General features: G+C 47.4%; 1 protein-coding gene across 2 annotated transcripts in view; it reads left to right on the top strand.

The window, feature by feature from the left end:
- Positions 1 to 13,129, top strand: part of MGMT (O-6-methylguanine-DNA methyltransferase) — a 138,370-nt gene extending 125,241 nt beyond the window's left edge. For both annotated transcript variants that reach the window (XM_066554794.1, XM_066554795.1), the window contains exons 5-6: positions 5,847 to 5,986; positions 12,437 to 13,129. In XM_066554794.1, coding sequence (XP_066410891.1) covers positions 5,847 to 5,986; positions 12,437 to 12,580 — 284 coding nt within the window. In that variant the 3' untranslated portion in view covers positions 12,581 to 13,129. The remainder of the gene's footprint in view (positions 1 to 5,846; positions 5,987 to 12,436) is intronic.
- The last annotated feature ends 6,755 nt before the right edge of the window (positions 13,130 to 19,884 follow it).

Raw genomic sequence — 19,884 nt, forward strand, 5'->3', positions numbered from 1 at the left:
ACATCCACAGGGCTTTGAAATCCCCCCAGGGATGGGGAATCCAGATGTGCCAGGGCTGGGCAGTCCTTTGGGTGAGGAAATTTTCCCTAATCTCCAACCTAAACCTTCCCTGGTGTAACTTGAGGCCATTCCCTGGCTCCTGTCCCTCCATCCCTTGTCCCCAGTCCCTCTGCAGCTCTCCTGGAGCCCCTTGAGGCACTGGAAGGGTCTCCCTGGAGCTGGACACTCCCAGCCTGGCTCCAGCCTGGCTCCAGCCCTTGGAGCATCTCCATGGCCTCCTTTGGCTCCAGCAGCTCCACATCCTCCTCCTGTTGGGAAGCCAGAGCTGGGTGCAGCACTGCAGGTGGGGTCTCAGGAGAGTGGATCAGGGGGACAGAATGCCAAGGAGGAGGCTCCAGATCTCTGAGGGAAATCTTAGTGCAGGAAAACGGGGTGGGTTCTCAGGAATCGGCATGAAACAGATGCTGGAGAAAAATAAATGGATTTTATGCTTCTCCCCATCCCCTCTGCAGCACAAACCTTGGCTGCCACAGTTTGTTGGCTGGGAAGAGGCTGATATTTCCTCTGTCTCTTCATGCAGAGCGTTTGTTCTCCTCTCCTGGAGCAGTTGCAGCTCAGGAAGATCAGGTGGCTCCTTGATGGAAGCCCAGCACTGCTGCTCAGAGCCTCACAAGGCACTGCCAGGGGTGCTGGGACACCCAGCAGGGGCTTGGCCAGGGCTCTGCAGCTCCTCCATCCCCAGCTCCCACACCCAAGCCCAGCCTGGCCAGGGCTGCCCTGGCTTTCCAAGTCTGAACGTTCAGCTGACATGGAGCTGCTGATGCTGAAGGAGTCGTGGTTTGAATAAAGCCTTGTTTGGGTTTGGGGTTGGAAGTCTGGGGTTGGAAGTTTGGGGTTGGGAATGGGAGTTCCAAGGGCCACTGCTGAGCTTCCAGCTGCTCATTTCCATCAGCTCTAAAATTCCACCTGCTCCTGCAGGTTGCAGTGAACTGCTCTCGAGGTATTGTGTAAAAAATGGGTCAGAATATCAGTTATTGCTGGAGTTAAACATCCCCTGACTTCCAGGGAGTTTAACTGCAGAAATACTGCTGGATGAGCTCCAGGGAGAGTTCCTTGCTTCTAAGGATAGAATTTGGCCCCACAACCCCCTCAGAAACCTGAAGGGAGCCGTGTGTAAAACTGTGTTAAAGCAGGGACTGGGAACAGCTCCCATTAATTGGGTTTTAATGCAGCTCACACTCAGTGTGAGCCAGCCTGGACGTTCAAGGTGTTAAAAGGAAGCATTTTGGTCCATTTCTCACTGAAGTGGTGCAGACAGACAGCAAGTTTCTATATTATAGTTGCGTTTCTGTTTTATTATATCACATTTTCCAAACATACATGCACAGGGAATACATAACATCTTAATAAAAGTGCCTGATATTTGATGGAGTCACAGCCTGGTTTGGGCTGGAAAGGACCTCAAAGCTCACCCAGTGCCACCCCTGCCGTGGGCTGACATTTTCCACTGTCCCAGGTGCTCCAAGCCGTGCCTGCCTTGCCTTGGACACTGCCAGGGATCCAGGGGCAGCCTCATGAAAAGATAAAAACATTTGAATTAAACAAATTATTAAATTATATCTTCACATATCATTTGCTAGGTCAGTTTGTGGTAGGGTGACGGGTTTAACGTGGCTTTGGGAATAAGTCTCAAAATTGCTAAAAATCTTCTCTATTGCTTGGATTAATGGTTGAAACCATTTGTTGTCAGGAAAAGTTCTGCAGTGTGAGTGTGAGCCTGCTCTTCCCAGATCCAGGAGCCAGTTTGAGTTCTGTGGCTCAGGTGGGAGCTGCTGTTTTCCAAACAGATTCGGGTATTTTTCAACTGCTGTGCTTGAATGTTTTGGGGTTTTTTGGTTGGTTTTTTTTTTTGCTAATAGTAATAACAGTGAGAACCAATAAGTGAAAAAAAAAAAGAAAAGTTGTCTGTGCAGTACCCCAGGCAGGCTGTGAAAAAGCTGCCGAGGAGGAGCAAGTGTTTATAACTGTCTTTGCATTTGCAAAACTCTGGGGGAAAAACAAACAAACAAAAAGAAAAGCAGGGAAAAAAAAAAACACAAAAATAAACCAACATGACAAACAAAAACTAACATTCCCAGGAATCAGGGTTGAGGGGAAGGAAAAACCAGTCTGTCTTTAATTCCTCTTAATCAAAGAGATTAAAAAAGGGTGGAACATCAGGCTGTGGGATACAGAGGGGACAGGAGGGGACTGGCACTGGTCCCTCTGCTCATCCCTCATCCATCTTGAATCCTGAGGGACTGAGCCCCTCACCAACCCCAAAAATCCTTGTTGGAGATTAGATACAAACATATATGTATAGGTAAATAATATATAATAGATATTATTTAGTGGAAGGTGTCCCTTCCCATGGCAAGGGGATGGAATAAAGTGATTTTTAAGGTCCCTTCCAACCCAGACCATTCCATAATTCCATAATTATTAGTTAGAAGTGTATGATTTTCCTTCTTTGGACTAATTCCCACCTTCAGTTACACTGTCAAAAGTTATGATACAGCTGGTGTTCAAGTAAAATTGATTTTCTCTCCATTATCCCCATGGATTTCACATGTTTGTTTGGAGCATTAAGGCCCAGTGGGCTGGTAGGAGGGACCTCTGAGCATTTAGGCATTAACAACAGGTTCAGGGTAATTTATCTGGAAATATTCTTCCCTGTGAGGGTGGGGAGGGGATGGGATGGTGTTGAGTTTTATCTTCTTTGTTCTTCAGGGAGGTCCCAATCCTTCGGTTTCTTCCTCACACAGGATCACCACTAATGTCAAGTCTTCACTTCTTTTTCTTCTGCCAGGGTTGGGATTAAATGTCTATTTAATCCCAACCCTGGATTAATACCCTGGAGAGGATATTTCTTGTTGGGACTCAGGTGTTTGTTAGTTCTTATCCATGTCACAGTCTCACAAACCCTGAGTTCTGCAGCACTTCAACAAACTGAAAATGGAGCCCCATCTCTCTCTCTACAAGGCCTTTTAAGGATAAACTGTCCAATTAAGAAATGACACCTCAATTATTTTTACTTTAAACTTAATAACCAACCACCTGTGATCTGCAATGAGGACTTTTTTATCCAATTACACAAAACCACCCAAACCCATGGAGAAGAAGGTGAAGAACAAGGACCAGCCTCCACCCTAAACCCTCCATCTTGCTTTACCTATATTGCCGTATTCTAAGCCCTTCAGCTCTGAGTTTCCCAGCCTGTGATATCACACACTTCTACTCAAACTCCACACCCACAATCCCCGTTCTGCCATTCCATTTTGGAAGCTTCTCCACGGCCTCAGGTCAAATGCAGTGTTCCCTTGGGGGTCAGTGCCTGCCAGCTGAAAGTCCAAAAGTCTCAGTTTCCAACAGGATGGGATTCCCAGAGCAGCTGGGGCTGCCCCTGGATCCCTGGCAGTGCCCAAGGCCAGGCTGGACACTGGGGCTGGGAGCACCTGGGATGGTGCCAGGTGTTCCTGGTGGTCAGGGGCTCTCCTGGGTTTTTGCTGACCCCACGTGCAGGTGGGGGCACAGGAAGGACAAAACCTCGTGGTGCTCCTGTTGATCAGCCTCCCCAGGACATGGAGTTCCCACGGAGCCAGAGAATTCCTGTGTGTTCATTCTTGTGTGGGGATTTCACAGCACTTTATAAGGACATTTAACAGCATAAAAACGCTGGCACACTGAAAATTGGGCAAAGTTCACCCACCTCATCTGGGCAGGTTGTGCTGACGGGCACTCACACCTGCAGACAGTTCAGGAACAGCATTTGGCACTGCCTCTTCGAGCTGCTTAAACTAATTAATGCCTTTGCTCCCCGCAGGATGAAACTGAGTTTTCAGATACGTTTCCAAAATGATGTGCACGATTGCTAAATATTTCATCCTTGTGAACCCTCCACGAGTGTTTTATGTGGGAGCAGAGGCACGGATTGCCTCTGTGTCCCTGTGTGGGAGAGGAGGATGATCTGTGCCCCTGTGCCAGCCTGTCCTTGGGAATTTGGGCATCACTTGGGGCTCTGCGGCTGCCGCATCCTCCCCCAGCTGCTCCCTGTCCAGTGCACTTTGCTCCGTTTTCTCCCTGATTCCAACAGGTTCCCAAAAGTTTCAGGTCCATCCCATCCCAACCTGCCAAAACTGAGAGTAAAAAAGGAATTTTCTGGTCATTTAAAAGATGCCATGGGGCGGTGACTCCCCAGGACCCCTGAGCAGGGAGGGTAAAGCTAATCCTGGCAGATGAAACAGGTTAAGAAAATAAGAAGGACCCGTTTGATTTGAAATAAACCTTTCTGAAGGAATCACAGTAAACAAAATCTGTTTGCCTAAGGAAACCCTGGTAGCAATCAGCCAGTAACACAACTGCTTGTGCTAATGAACCCAAAGCTGTTAATGTGGTTTCTTCAGTTAAATTGATTCATGAATTTTGAAGAGAACATTATCTAATGAATTTTCTTTGAATAGAAAGCAATTAAAAGGACAAATCAGTCTGATTAACCCCAAAGTCACCCTACTGCCACAAATGGTGTACAGTTTGAAATTATATCATAAAAAACTAGAGCAGATTTGCTATCTCTTTGCCCTCTACTAATCCATGTAAATTAATGAACAACAAAGTTAATTTCTTTGATGACCCTTTTCTCGTATCACCTGGATTATGCTGATGTTTAATTTGCTTAATGTTATAATAAAGACTAAACAGATTTTTTCAATGAAGTGATTATCATTCCCTTCAGTTAAGAAGTGATTTTTATTATTTAACACACACATAACGCCGTATGGGTTTCCTTTAAGAACAAAATCACATTTCTGTACCTTCCTACGGAAGGTAATCAATGTCTTCTTTGACAACTAAAGAAAGAAAATGTTTTTAATCAGTTTGTTTCCTTGCCAGAGCAGGAGGTTGAGGCCCTCAGCTGGGGGAAGGGGCCTCTTCTCCTATTTTCCCCCTTTTTCAGTCACCAGCTCACTCCTCTCAGTAAGTTATCCAAGAGCTGGCTCTTCAGAGCTTTTCCAGGTGCCTTGGAGGAGCAAGAGGTGTTCAACCCAACTCAAATCCAAACAGGACTATCCCTTTTCCTTCCTTGAAACCACCCTGGGCTGGGTGACACCCTGAGATGCCAAAGAAAGCCTCTCCTAATGCATTTGCTTATTCATTATTTCAGCAATTGGAACACTTAAAGCAATTTGCTGCCGAATTAAAATTAAAATAATGGCCGATACATTAGATATATTTTTTCCCCCCCCTGCATCATTAAGGATGTGCAGGACATTCAAGGTCACAGCTAGTCCTTACACTTGGCAGCGTGTGCAGTGCTGAGCAGTAGCTCGGGGCTCCCCACTATGAAATGCAGTCAGCCAGGATAATTCAGAGTTTGCTGGCTCTAGGGCGTCCCTGGCACGTCCCAGCTGAAGTTGGAAATTAGCTGGAGATGCCAGGCCTTTGTCAGAGAGGTACAGCCACTTATTCCTTCCCTTTTCATTTGGCTCTATGCTAATTTATACCCCGCCAATTTAATGGGAAAAGCCACATTGTACGAGCTAACAGGATAATTGTACTCGAAGCAAATTAAAAATATAGGAAAATCAAAGCCTTAAATCCTTTTTTTATAGTGATCAGCTACTCCAAGCGCTCTCTGCAATAATCATGTATTTAAATGTAGCCATACAGGGCACAACAGCAGGACAGTGCACGGGGCTGCCTCAGTTTAAATTACAAACCTGCCATCGAGCCTGGCTTTGCGTTGGGCTTTTTGACTGTCCCATCCTAATTTCTCCAGTCCAGCAGTGCTCTCTCCCTGTGCCTTGCAGATTCCTTCACCAGGCAGGTGCTGTGGACCCTGCTGAACGATGTCAAGTTTGGGGAGGCTGTTTCCTACAAGCAGCTGGCGGATCTTGCTGGCAACAGCCGGGCAGCTCGAGCCGTGGGGGGAGCCATGAGGAGCAACCCGGTGAGTGCAGGGCACCTGCCAGCCCAGAGCTGCTGGGAGAGGCTGGCTTTGGAGGGCTCTGAGGGGTCAAATTTATCTGCTCTGAAAACTGGGCTGCCATGGGGAGTAAGGTCAGTAAGTGTTTGTAATCAGCCATAATGCACAGCCCAGGTTAGTGTGATTTATGCCCTGTCGTTTATGGGGTTGGGTTGGGTTGGGACGAGGAACGCTCCTGTTACTCACCAGCCTCTGCACAGTTTGTTGTTCTCAAACTTCTTGGTGTATTTTTAGGCTGGGGAAGTCTTTTATCTTCCACGTGGGCTTAAGCTGGCAGATTATGAGTGTTTTTGGTTGTGTTAAAAACATCCACTCTGGCATAAGTACAATTCTGAAAACAAGGCCAGGAGCACCCTGGGACAGTGGAAGGTGTCCCTGCCCCTGGCAGGGATGTAATGGGATGAGTTTCAGGTCCCTTCCAACCCCAGCCAGTCTGGGATTCTGGAGGTGAGTTGCCTGAATTTGAACCTGCTGGAGGCAGCAGCACTCCAGGTTAAGCCTGTGGATTTGGGGGAAAAATGTTCTTTTGCTAAGTGATCTGTGTCTGTTTTCCCTTTTCTTTGTCTGGGCTTAGCTTTTCAGGTGTATTTGTGCCCCTGAGTCACCTGGGTGGGTGTGTGCAGCTGCTGTGGTGTTCAGCGGGTGCTGTATGGGTTGGGATCAGCCCCATCCTGGCTCGGAGGGTTTGGGGGCTCAGCTGGATGTGCCTGCACTGTTTGAGGAGCAGTTCAATCCCTAAACCCACAGAGCCAAACAACCCCAGAACAATCTGGGTTGGAAGGGACCTTAGAGCCCATCCCATTCCACAATTCCCCACAGGCAGCACCCAGACAGGGAGACCCACACAGTTCCATGTGGGGTTAAGCTCTGAGCCCACCCTGCTGTTTGCAGCATCCATCAGCTGTCCCTGTGAAGCAGCTCCTGTGAGCAGTGTTTTGTCAATAGCCCGCATTGTACTTGACAATACAAACTATTTTAATATGATGGAATGCTTTCCAATATAATCTGGTGTACATTAAGATAAGGCAATCCAATGCAAACCTACAGGAAACAGTTCTCAAAGAATAACAATCCAGTGTTGTGCAAAAGGAGATGTAATTGCCATCGCCTAGAAATGTACCCAGCTTTGCCCTCAGGCTGCAGTGGAGCAGCAGCATCCAAAGTAGCAGTAACAGCAGGTTGTGGTGTGAAAATTCCTGCTTTTTCCCCTGTGAGGAAGGATGAAAATAGTTCTGAAAATATACAGCAAAGCTCCTGCAATTTTTTTTTAAATGGGGTCCTAGTTATTATTGCCATTTCCCAGCCCATACCGTCGCTGCAGTGGTTTCTGTCCCCAGCAGAAAATTTTTAAGCTATGGTTATAGATAATAATGTATAGCTGTAGGGAAAAGAGCTGTATTAATATAATACCACCTCAATATTTCATCATAGAAAGCTGATGATTAAAAAAAAAAAAAAATCAGTGCTGTAATGAGAGTCCTGCCCATCGCAAACCACAATTTTGCCACTGCTCATCTCCTGGAGGTAATCTGAAATTCCATCCATATTCCACATGCAAACACACACACACATCATTCTTTTGCACCTGAGTGTGAGCAACTGTTCACTGCCCCTGATATTTACCCCAGAAATGTCTCCTGGTCCTTCGCCTGTGAGCCATCATGTGCAGGCTGGCTGTGTGCAATACACACGGATTTTATGCATGAGGTGAGAGATAAAGATAAAATGTGGCACTGCAAAAAAGAAAAAACCCTCACCTTTGTTATTTCTGTGTATAAAGCCGTCAACTCTTGCGAAAACAGATTTTCTGACCCAATTTGCAACTCCACCTTGCAGCCTCGTAGAAATCTGATTAAAGAAAATACTGAGAGGACCAGTGTGAAAAAACATGAGAGGTCAGAGATTGCTCAAGAGGTACCCAGGGTCTAAACCCTCATCCAAACCCCAAACCCATCCCTGGAAGTGCTCAAGGCTTGGATGGGGCTTGGAGCATCCTGGTGTGGTGGAGGATGGATTTGTGATAACCCTCATTTAATGAGGGTGGCAGTATCAGGAAAAAGGGCCCTTTGAAATAACCTTGAGCTGGGCATCACGTTGTCATCACATTTGTCCCTCAAACACTTGGATAAAATCACAAACTCACCTTCCTCCACCAGACACCAGCACATTTCTCCCTCCTGTGAGTCAAGGCTTGGTCTTCTCTTTGGGTAGAGCACATTCCACAGGTTTCCCCTTGCAGCTGGGATGCTCCACTTAATTCCTGGCCTGAGCTTCAGCTTCACGAGAAGGTGGAAGAGGTGCCGGCAGCAGCAGCTGCCTCAGTTCATGCCCAGGACAGGGTGGGGATGGCTCACCTTTGACAGGAGAGGCTTCCCAGAGTTTGCTGTGGTTCACACTGACTGCGAGGTCTGTGGTCCTCAAAGGGAACCCATAAAGTTCAATTAAAAATCTCATTAGACTGGTAGAGGAGGATCAAAAAGAAATCACAGACGCTCACGGGAAATGGAGAATGTTGGGCTGATTAGTCCAAGGCCATCCTAAATGAGTGTTCTGTGCCTTAAATAAGACATCTTCAGAGGTCTGATCACAGCACTCAGAGCTCTCTGCACTGGGTTTGTGCCCTCTCCAACTGTGCTGGTCCTTGGGCTCACCCCAACCAGGGGCACAGCCTGATCCTGGTACCAATCTGTCCTAAATCAAGGATATTGCACCAATCCATCCTGAATCATGGATATAACATTGAGCTACATCATGGATACTCAACCAAAATGTTTGGAACGCTGGGGGAGCAGTTGTGCATTTGTGAGAAAATTGTGGTGGGTGGATCTGAAACACCATGGACGCATCAAAGTGCCTGTGTGTTCATCCGCTGAACCAGGGAACGTCCTGAGCTGGAAGGGACCCAAGGATCATCCATTGATTCCCATCAAGCCTCACACTTCCAAACCACATCTCGCTGTCACTCATTTTGCCCCAGCACACACTCCACAATTCCTTGTGACAGAAGGATATGTCCCAGCCCTGTTCCCAGAGCAGTCCGTGGGAAGCACAGGTGCTGCTGGCCCTGCACAGGCATCCCGAAATCCCACCTGGGCATCTCTGGCAGCCTTGCGGCTGTGCCCATTCCCTGGGGAGCCTGGACAGTGCCCAGCACCCTCTGGGGATGAACCTTTCCCTACTATTTTCATTCCCAATACCTTTGCTTCCTTAGGTCACATCACGGGATTTGTTTCTGCTGGGGAAGAGGTGGAGAAAAAGCAGGGGTTGGAACTGGGTGATCTTTAAGGTCCCTGCCAGCCCGAGCCAGTCTGGGATTCTGTGACATGAGCAAACCATGAGTCTGGTTTTTGCTGAGTGTGTCTCAGTGTGATCCCATCTCAGCTGTTTCCATTTCGCCCTGGCTGAGCCAGGCACATCAGCAGCTCTCCAGCCACGCCATGGGACATTTCCCTCACCTCACACTGAGCACTGGGAGCAGCCAGAGCACCGAAATTCCCTAAAAGCAGTTCACAGTGATCCATCCTGTGGGCAGGGAGCTTTTCCCCCACCTTTTTTCCCTAAACAAACGCATTCTGGAGGAGTTGGTTTATTCACAGATCGCCCAGGAGCGCTAATGACCGGCCCAGCCTTGTTCTGCCACTCACCCAGATGGCTGTTGATAAAGATTTAGCATCATGTTCCGAGTGTCAGGGCTGTCAGTAGTGCTGAACCATTTGACCAGAAGAAAAAACGCACAGGGAGCTATTGATTACAGCTTCTCAGTGTCACTTGTTCACCAGGATTTAGGTATTGATGAGGCTGCGAGTGAAAACAAGCTCTTTCCCTTGTGGGCCTCTACCCAGAAGAACAAAAGCGAAGTTGGAGAAAATATTCAGCTGGTGCCTGAATCACAGGGACTCCGGCATCGATCCGAGGGCTCCTTCATATTATTTTTTTGTTGGAGACAAATCTCTGGGTTTGGAAGTTTTATAGCGTTTGAGGTAGGGGCTGCGTGCGTGATGGATTCGTGGAGGAGAGGAATTAGATTTCACAGCATGAAGATTTCAGCGGTGCTATAATATTATGAGCTGCTTGGTTATTGATAAAAATTACATTAAATGTAGCTGAGGCATTAAAGCTCCAGACTAGGGTAGTTCTCCCTCTAAAATGTCCTTAGGGCCCTAATAAATTTTAGCAGGTTTAATTATTTTAGTAGGCTGAACGTTGTCACCACAATTAAGCCAAACTGAAGCAATATTCAATATTTTTAAATTACAGCGCTGGTATGGTCTTTGTACCACTTCTACATCCAGAGCTGTGGAGGGTGACGGATGGGCACTTGTGTTGGGACAATCTCAGTGTGGAATTCTTTGTTTTGGCCATGGAAAAAGTGGCATTAATTTCATACCTCCTCTGTTTGCTGTGTGGTGACAGCTCAGCCCCACTTCCCCGTGCTGTGAGCAGGTCCTGCACCCACTCAGGGATCATCCAAGACCCCACAACTGAAAATAAAGTCCTTTTTTTTTCTCTTTCTCCACCAAGATTTATAGCTTTGCCACCAAACTCTGCTGCTTTGCTGTGTGTATTTTTAAAGAATTGCAAATGAACCTCAGAGATGTTTTACAGTGCATTATTATGGCTTTGTCACTCAAGCCAAGCCTCCTGCAGTAACTGCGGGAAGTGTAAAAAAGCAGAGAAACCCCAAACCAGAAAAACACTTGCAAAAAAAAAAAAAAAAACAATTTCTTTGAAGAAGTCATAAACCTACAGTGGGATGGCTTGGCATGGAGCAAAGCTTTTATTGGTACTCACTGGAGCTGTCACAGATGGATTCATCACTTGTGGCATTGCCACCTCCAATAAAGCAGATATTGGAAGCAGTTTTTTATTTAAACCCTGATCAACAATTAGCACCTGTGTGTACTCTCATGTGGGCTGAGATTAAGATTTTAGATTTCAGGCACTGAAATTAGTTAAGTAAACTGAAAGAACACCCCCCAAAAAAGCCCTTCTCAATTTATGGTCTGGCCAGTAGCTGTTCAGCTACTTTGGGGTTTGTGTATCCCAGGCTCAAATACACCACAGTGCTTGAACTGTGTGGTTAAATGGGATTAAAATAAGTGAGGGTAAAGTGTGCAATTTGTCTGTGTGTCTACACAGAAATAAATTACAATTTTTGACTTAAGATCCCCAGATTTGTGGGAACTGCCCTTTTGGGTGAGTGATGTTGTCCCAGCCCCACTGTTGCAATGCCATTACTATGCAGTCACCAAAACACTCCCGTGATTAGAGATGATGTATTGCAGTTTTTATGGTGTGTACTTCAGCTATGATAATCACCTGTAATAAAAAATAAAAAAAAAAATAAAAAAACCCCCACGTTTATGTTCTCCTCTGCATTATCAGTCCATTATGTAACTTCTGGCATTGATTTTGCAGAATCTGTGTCTTGTGGTTATAAATGATAGGGAGTAGAAGGCAGAGAGGAGGAAAAAAAAAAGAGTTCTTAAAATCGGTTAGGTCAGAATCAAACTTCTCCTGTTGGAGGTTTTAAAAATTCACAGCCCATTTTGGATTGGCTGGCTGCTAAATAATAAATAATGCCTTGGTCTTCCAGAGAATTTCTCTAGGGTGCACATGGAGGTGCTGCAGCAGGAAGAGGATCTGCTGGGGAGCTCAGGCACTGGGATCCCTTCTCAATAATCTATTTCTTCCCAGAAATCTCCTAGTCCTTGGATGATCATGGCATCCCAGAATGGGTTGAGTGGGAATGGACCTTAAAATTCATCCCATTCCCACCCTGCCATGGCAGGGACACCTCCCACTGTCCCAGGTGCTCCCAGCCCCAGTGTCCAGCCTGGCCTTGGGCACTGCCAGGGATCCAGGGGCAGCCCCAGCTGCTCTGGGCACCTGTGCCAGGGCTGCCCACCCTGCCAGGGAACAATTTAAAGAGTTCTTCATGTGCATTTTGGGTCTCTGAGGCTTCGTTCCCCACCCTGGGCATGGAGGGCTCAGCTGGCGCAGGGCAGCAGGACCTGGTGCTGCAGGGAACATTTTATATATGGGATTTAATATCTCAGGTTTATCCTTTTAAAGACTTTACATCATTTTTATGTATTAAAATTCCTGTCCATGGCTGTTATTTCCTGAGAACTGGGGTGATGGGACATCTTCAGGGATGGTGATGGGCTCTGTTTGTGCTCTGACGTGGGAGCTCCACGTCCCTGCCAGCCCAGTGCCTCACAGCTGCTGGCTTCTACAGTGCTGGATTTCCAGACTCATGGAATCACAGCATCATTCAGGCTGGAAGACACCAAGGCCATGGAGCCCAGCCTGTGGCAGATCCCCACCAGGGCACTGAGGGACACATCCCGTTGTTCCTGTCTCCCCTCGGCCTCACCCTTTGCTCCTCCTGGGTTTTGGGGTGTTCTGCAGATCCCCATCATCATCCCGTGCCACAGGGTGATCCGCAGCAGCGGGGACAGCGGGAACTACGGCGGGGGACAGCTGATGAAGGAGTGGCTGCTGTCCCACGAGAAGCTGCAGAAGGAGAAGCTGGCACGGGGAGGGGGCTGCTAACCAGCCCCGGCACACACCCACGGCTCCTCGCCTTGTAACGAGCTCTCTCTCTCAGAGCACCCTGCAGAATTCAGGAAAATGGTAAATATTTGAGTGACACATAAATATAATGCAACATCCAAAGTGAAATGTGTGGTGGCACCACTATATTAAAAAAGCGGGATGCGTCCTGGGGGAGGCAGCTCGGCTGCCCTTTCTTGTTTTTGCATTTTACAGCAGAATGACTACAGCGATCCAGGCCTGTTGTGCATGGATTTTGTTCCCATCTCCAGCCCTGTTTTGTTCTATTTTTAATGTCCATTAAAGCAGGGATAAGGGAGTGGGAGGGACGTGGCAAATGTGAGGTGGAAGCTTCCCCCTGAGGAGGCGCCTGGCTCGCGGCGAGTGGCCCAGCCTGGCACGCTGGGCTCTGCCCGCCCCTGCCCAGCTCCCCCTCCCCACTTTGGGGCATAAAATGGTTTTTCACCTGAGCAGGAGTTAAAGGAGCACAGTGAGATCTGTGCAAAGGCAGGCAGCTGTTGAATTCCTTACTCCTGCCTTTTCTTTTTGCATGGGGAGATGGGAATTTTTTTTTTTTTTTTTTTTTTTTTGTGTAGAGCAGGGGAAGAGATGATCCTGACAAATTGTATATTTTGGATAAGCAGTTTGATTAGCCAGATTTGGCAAAATACTAAAAAGCTCGTCGTAGTTGCTTCTTTATCAGCAGCACATTCTTTTATCATTTGAGTTTTCCTTCAGATTTCCATGTTTCTCTGTTTTCCAAAGCTTTATTTCCCGTAGCCTCTCCGTTGGAAGAAATTCAAGAAACATTAAAGTTAAATTTTGAGGTGGTTTTAGCAGGGTTCTCTGTGAGTACAAGCCACCAGAAGCTGAAATTTCCAGTATGGGAATCGTAAATTGTAACATGGAAATACTGATTTTTTTATGTGTTTTATCATATTTTCATGGATGTCTCTTTAGAAAGGCCATTGCTGCCCCCCAAAAATTATTGTGTGGCAGTGCGTTAGTTAATCCAGGGTTATTGATACCTCAGAATTACTTCAATAAAAAAACTGCTTTGCATGTGCAAGTGTCTTTGGGTCTGTTTATAAATAAAACACAGGGTGTGATATATGGGGAAAATAAACTATACCCCACTGTACAATATAAAGCTGTATTTTTATCAAGGGTTTCTCGTGGCGATATAAAGCACAGAAGCAAAGCTCAAGTGGTTTGTACGTGTCACCAGAACCCCGAGATAAAAATACGGCCTTATAATATGTACAGTTTGGGTGTATTTTATTATTTTTTTTATATCTCTAATACATGCTGCCACCAAAAGCAGGCGGCAGCAAATGTCAACTTTAACCTTTCCCACATTTGCATCCCTCAATGTTTGAGGGTTTTTTTCAGATATTTGGGCTTTTTCAGGGATGTGACTTTGTTTTTGTGGGGACAGGGATGGGGAGTGCTGGGATTGGGGCAGGTGATGCCTTTCCCAGGGAAACAGCCAATTTTGGGAATGAAATCCTGTTCTGGGTCAGGGATTCAGGTGGGCAGGGACAGGCAGGGATGGGGCAAGGAGGGGATGGGCAGGGAGAGGCATGGGACAGAGCGGGACAGGGCAGGGACAAGAAGGGACAGAAAAAGCAACAGGGTCAGTCAGAGATGGACAGGACAAGTCAAGTGGACAGGGTGGGCAGGGACAGTCAGGGAGGGACAGGGAGACAGGGACGGGGAAAAGATGGGATAGGTAAGCTGGGGATGGGCAGGAACAGGCTCAGGGGGACAGGACAGGGACAAGAAGGGATGGACAGGGAAAGGGACTTGGACAGGGTCAGTCAGGGATGGAGAGGGACAGGTGGAGGTGGGATAGGGACAGTCAGGAACAGGGACAAGGACAGGGACAGGGACATGGAGACGGGGACGGACAGGGACAAGGACAGGGACAGGAACAGGAACAGTCAGGAACAGGGCTAAGGACAGGGACAGTCAGGGACAGGGACGGGGTTAGGGACAGGGACAGGGCTAAGGACAGGGACAGGAACAGGGACAGGAACAGGGACATTTGGGGACAGGGACATTTGGGGACAGGGACATTTGGGGACGGGGACGGGGACAGGCGGTTGCAGTTCGGGCGCTGCCCGACAGAGGGCGCGCGGCGCAGGGCTGGGGGCGCGGCGGGGCCGGGTCCCCCCAGGTTCGGGGGTTCTGGGGGGCTTTGAACGGAAACAAAACCCTGGGCACCCCAAAATGCACCCGGCTTTAGTGAAATACATGTATTTGTGTGTGGGCATATGCATAAATATGCATACATATATACATACATACATACATATATACATACATATAAAAGACATATTAGAGCGATAGACAAATTTTTAATATATATATATATATATATATAAATATTTTGTATATAAACAAAGTAGTAATAAAATAAAATAATGCAGCACCAAGGAGGTGCAGGGATTTGGGGTTGGGTTAGGTTTGGGTCACTCTCTGCCCCCACAGATGCCCAGGGTGCCCATCCCATTGGTGAGGATGAGGATGGTGTCTGGAGCTGATGAAAGCACCCCACACCCCCTATATGTGACAAGCCAGCCCCTGCCCCCTGGCAGGCACCAGCGTTGTGCTTTTTTCCTGGGAATTGGCTTTCCCTGCCCTGCCAGTGCCCCCATCCAGCCCGGCCACGCTCTTGGCACATCCTGGCCTGCAGCATCCCAGACCAGCACACTGCTCCAGTGCCCCTTCCCTGGGCCAGGGGTAATGAAAGAGTCAAAAATAATATTTGTTTTGGCAGAATTGCATTGAGAATGAAATAGATGCCCTTGACCAGGGAAGAAACTGAATTTTGCAGCAGGTTCTTATTTTTTTTCCCCTTACAAACAAGCTCTGCAGCCAGTCCAAGGCAAGTGGGAATATTTTTGAAGGACTCTCTTGTATTTCCTGCATCAGATTTGCAGCAGAACTGCAGCCACACTGGTTGTACTGTTCGATGAAAAATGTAGATTCCACCCCATGTATCAATCCCAAATGGAAAAGGGCCCCAGGCCTCAGGATTGTTACAGATCACTTCCATGCACGCCGGGTTTGCGGCGTAATGAGCTCAGACTGGAGGCATCTCGAACAGAAAAACGATTCATTGGCGTGGTGGGGACCTTTCTCGAGATGTGCCCAAATTTCCTGGCCTTTGGAATTAGAGGAATTAGTCATCTGATTGGGGCGAGCAAGTTCTGGCCCTTCAGAGTTTCTATTTCTTTTTTTTTTAAGCAGTTCTCAAGCATTGGGAACTTTTTTGAAGTGATATTGATATTTTCTTTATCAGTGGAATTGCTGATGTTGGTAGGACACTTTCCAAATCGTGTTAAGTTAGAAATGAGTGGTGATTTTAAACTATTGTTTCTTTTAACATCTATTACTATTATTATTTTTATCCTTATCATTATTACTATTATGATTTTTAAGATCCTTTTCACCCCAAACCATTCTATGCCACTATGATTATTTCTTCTGGAAAAATCACAGATTGCCACTTTTAATCATTTTTCCCCCTACTTTAAATTTAGATTATCTATAAATATTGTGTTGCACCCAGCTCCAAGAGACTTGGTATTAACATGGTTATTTATTAGGAAAGGTGGTGTTGCAAAGCTGCTTCCTTAAAGAAAATGCAAAAATGATTAAACCTTTAGAAAATTCCTTAAAAACTTACAGCGCGGTATCCCAAGGGGAATCCTGGAAGATTTAGGGACTATTTCAAGAATAATTTCCCGATAAGAACCTTCCAGGAACGCAAAACCCCTTGAAGAATTGCATTTACAGGTTTAATTGTGTTCCTTTTTATACCCTCGGAGAAGGGCAGCGGGGCTGTGGTGCCGAGGCTGCGGCGGGAGGGGCCGTGCCCTGCGCTCCTCGGGAAAAACAAAGGGAAAAAGGGAAATCTTCCCCCTTTGGGCTGTGCAGCCTGGTCAAGGCCCTGCCCGGGTTCCAAACAGCGCCTGTAGGGTGTGAGAAACACACACACACACACGGGCACAGGGACATTGCTCCCACTGCTCCCATTTTCTGCTTTATTCCTCCTTTTTATATTCTTTTTCTCTTTTTTTTTAGCCTTTTTTAAACTTTTTTTTCCTCTTTACTCTTTTTTTTTCTCTTTTTACTTTTCTTTTTTCTCTTTTTTTCTTTTTTCTTTTTTCTTTTTCCTTTTTCCTTTTTCCTTTTTTTTCCTTTTTTCTCTCTTTATATTTACTTTTTTCTCTTTTCTCTTTTTCTCTTTTTACCTTTCTCTCCTTAGTTTTTTTCTCTTTTTTATTTTCTTCTCTTTTTTATTTTCTTCTCTTTTTTGCCATTTTTCTTTTTTTTTTCTCTTTTTCTTCTCTTTTTCTCTATTTTTTCTTATTTTCTTCTCTTTATTTTTTTCTCTTTTTTTGCAATTTTTTTTCCTTTTTTTCTCTTTTTTCCTCCCTTTTTTCCTATTTTTTCTCTTCTTCCTTTTCTCTCTTTACTTTTTCTCTCTTTTTTATTTTCTTTTTTCCTATTTTTTTCCTTTTATTCTCATTTTTCCCTCCTTTTTTCCTTTTTTTCCCAATCTTCTCTTTTTTCCCCCAGAACCCGTGTCCTCACCAAACCTTTTCTCCCTCCCTGCCCTCAAACCTCACCTCTCCACGTGCTTTGCTTCTTCCCACCCCCATTTTTCTCACGTTAATCATTTTTACCCAGCCACGAATCCCCTCCCTTCCCCACTCTTCCAGACCCCTTTTCCTCTCCCCATTATCCCCCCGGGGGGATCCAGGACGAGCATCCTTGGCCCCATGGCTGCAGGCTGGAGGCCGGGGGAGGGCAGCCCCCACGTTTTGCTGCTTCCCCAGCGGGGCGATGCAGAGGTGGGGAGCCAGGCCGCTCCCCAGCCCGACGCGGAGCGTCCCGGCCGCGTCTGTCGGGGCTTTGGGGCCGGAGGCGGTGCCCAGCCCGGCCGGAGCCGGGGCTCTGCGCTCCATCACTCGCGGCCGGGATGCAGGAGCTGGGCCGGGAGGTGCGAATTGACGTGAGCGGGATGCTGGCAGCGCCTCGGGCTGATGAAAGGACATTGTTAAGGAGCCCTTGACGTTTCTCATTAATGGGGCCGGCGTGGGCGGGTGAGTTTTTTGAGCTGAAAAAAGCCAGAAGAGGGGGGGAGAAAAAAAAAAAAATTCCACCTGGGCAGTAATGAAGATCGATCCCGTGCACGGAGTTATCAATTTTTAAAACCTCTTTAAGTGCCTTATTTAGTTATTTTAAACAGGGCTTTTTATTTGTAGTGTGAGTTTTCCTGGAGGAGATGGGAGCATGGGGAACTCCTCTCCCTGATCGATCATCCGACCTGCAGGAACGGGAATGCTGCTCCATGCCTGTGGGTGCTGCGAGGTGCCAGGGCTGCCCATCCAGTGCTGGGGGTGTCCTTTGGGGTGCAATTGCCTTTCTTTCTGCTGAAGTTCTGGCTGCAGATGGCAGCAGGGCAGATGGAACAGGAGCTCCTGCTCGTGGGAGGAACGGGGAGGAAGATGAGGGTCCAGTCCGGGATGGGGCTCAACCCAACTTAGGCACCAGCCGAGGTCAGAGTGGCTGGGGGAGGTTGTGTTTAATTAAAATAGCCCTCAGCATGACCCCGAGTGCAGAGCTGCTGGGAGCTGATGAGGGAAACAGCTGCAGCCCTTTTATCTGAGGACAGCCCCGGCGCGATGATGTAATTTTCATTTCCGATGGGCGCCGGGATGACCTAATTCCACACGGAATCTTGTCTCTCCCTTCAAAGTAGGGCACTTCAGCCGATCTGGAATTCGGCTCTGCTCACATCCAAGGCTGGAGCACCACGGCAGGAGCGGGAACCCCAAGGGGGTTTGGATCCAGATTTGAGTTAAAGCCTTAAAACTCTGGCGAGCAAAAGGAAAACCCGTTGTATTTCCATTGGTGCAGCTTGGGGGGCTTTGGAAAATTGTTTTTGTTGATTGCCCAGAGCAGCTGGGGCTGCCCCTGGATCCCTGGCAGTGCCCCAGGCCAGGCTGGACACTGGGGCTGGGAGCACCTGGGACAGTGGGAGGTGTTCCTGCCATGGCAGGGCTGGCACTGGGTGGGCTCTGAGGACCCTCCCAGCCCAAACCATTCTATGATTCTGTGATTCTACAACTTTCTTCTCATGGCTGAGCCTTTCCAGGAGGTTCAGTGTTGATTATGACCTGTGATTTTTAGAAGCATAAACCTCGAACATGGTCCTTATTTCTGCTTTCATGAATCAAACACATTTTATGTGCTTTTGATACCAATCACAATTGGTTTCAATCAGCATGGTAAGTGCAGGTTGAATTTTGGGGGGCAGTGGGCAGACAGCAGCCGTTCAGTAGTTAAATGACAAAATAACAGGTGGGAGGAAATTATTTCTTCATAGTGCCCAGAAAAAAAATCCCTTTGTCCTGTCTGAACAAAACTCTCATGAGCAAAAGTTCATCACAAAACCATTTTAATTTTTACTTGGAGAAAACTTTCCCATGAGGGACCCAGGCTGGCGCCTCACCCAAAGCGCAGGTGGCCTGGAGTGGTGTGGGCAGAGCCCTCAGGAGGTTCAGGGCTGTGCAGGAATTAATGGAGCACTGCAGCGTGAGCTGCTGCACCAAAGCATCATTTACAGACACAGCCAGCACCACGTGGTGACAAACTTGGTGTTCCCCAGCTGGAAGGTGGATGATGCCCCAGTAATCAGCTGGGATGGCTGGAGAGCAGCTCCTGTGCCCTCTCTGGCTCCTGGTGCCCCCTGCCCCGAGGAGGAGGAGGAGGAGGAGGAGGAGCAGAGGGAGGTGACCCCAGGGGCCAGGGCTGTAATTCACAGGGAGCCAGCAGAGCTCATGTCCAGCCTCACCCTGGGCAGCCAGGGACACCAGCACAGGCACCTGGTGCTGCCAAAGGGCCCAGCAGGGTCAGGGCTGTGCAGAGGACACACAGAAAATGTCATTTATTTTATCTAGAACCTGCAGAAGTTTGGCCTTAACGCAGCCCCTTGGGTTGAGCCATCGTGACTTTCACTGTTTTTGAAAGGCTTTCTGAAATGTAGCCTTCTTCACATAAATAAACTTTAGAACATGTAATACAGAGTGTCTGCAGGTACAATAATATATAATGTACAAATTAATTTGGAGGGAGTGTGGTGGGGACCCCTCTTTGCCCAAACATCCAACCAAGGCTGGATTTCCACCACTGGAAGGATTTGTTTGGGCTGGGTTTTTCCAAACCTTTATCCAAATATTGCCATCCTAAGCACCCACTCAGTGGATCAGAAGATTGGCCACCACTGG

This window comes from Molothrus aeneus, chromosome 8 (genome assembly GCF_037042795.1).
Source record: "Molothrus aeneus isolate 106 chromosome 8, BPBGC_Maene_1.0, whole genome shotgun sequence".
In the NCBI taxonomy this organism is placed as follows: Eukaryota; Metazoa; Chordata; class Aves; order Passeriformes; family Icteridae; genus Molothrus; species Molothrus aeneus.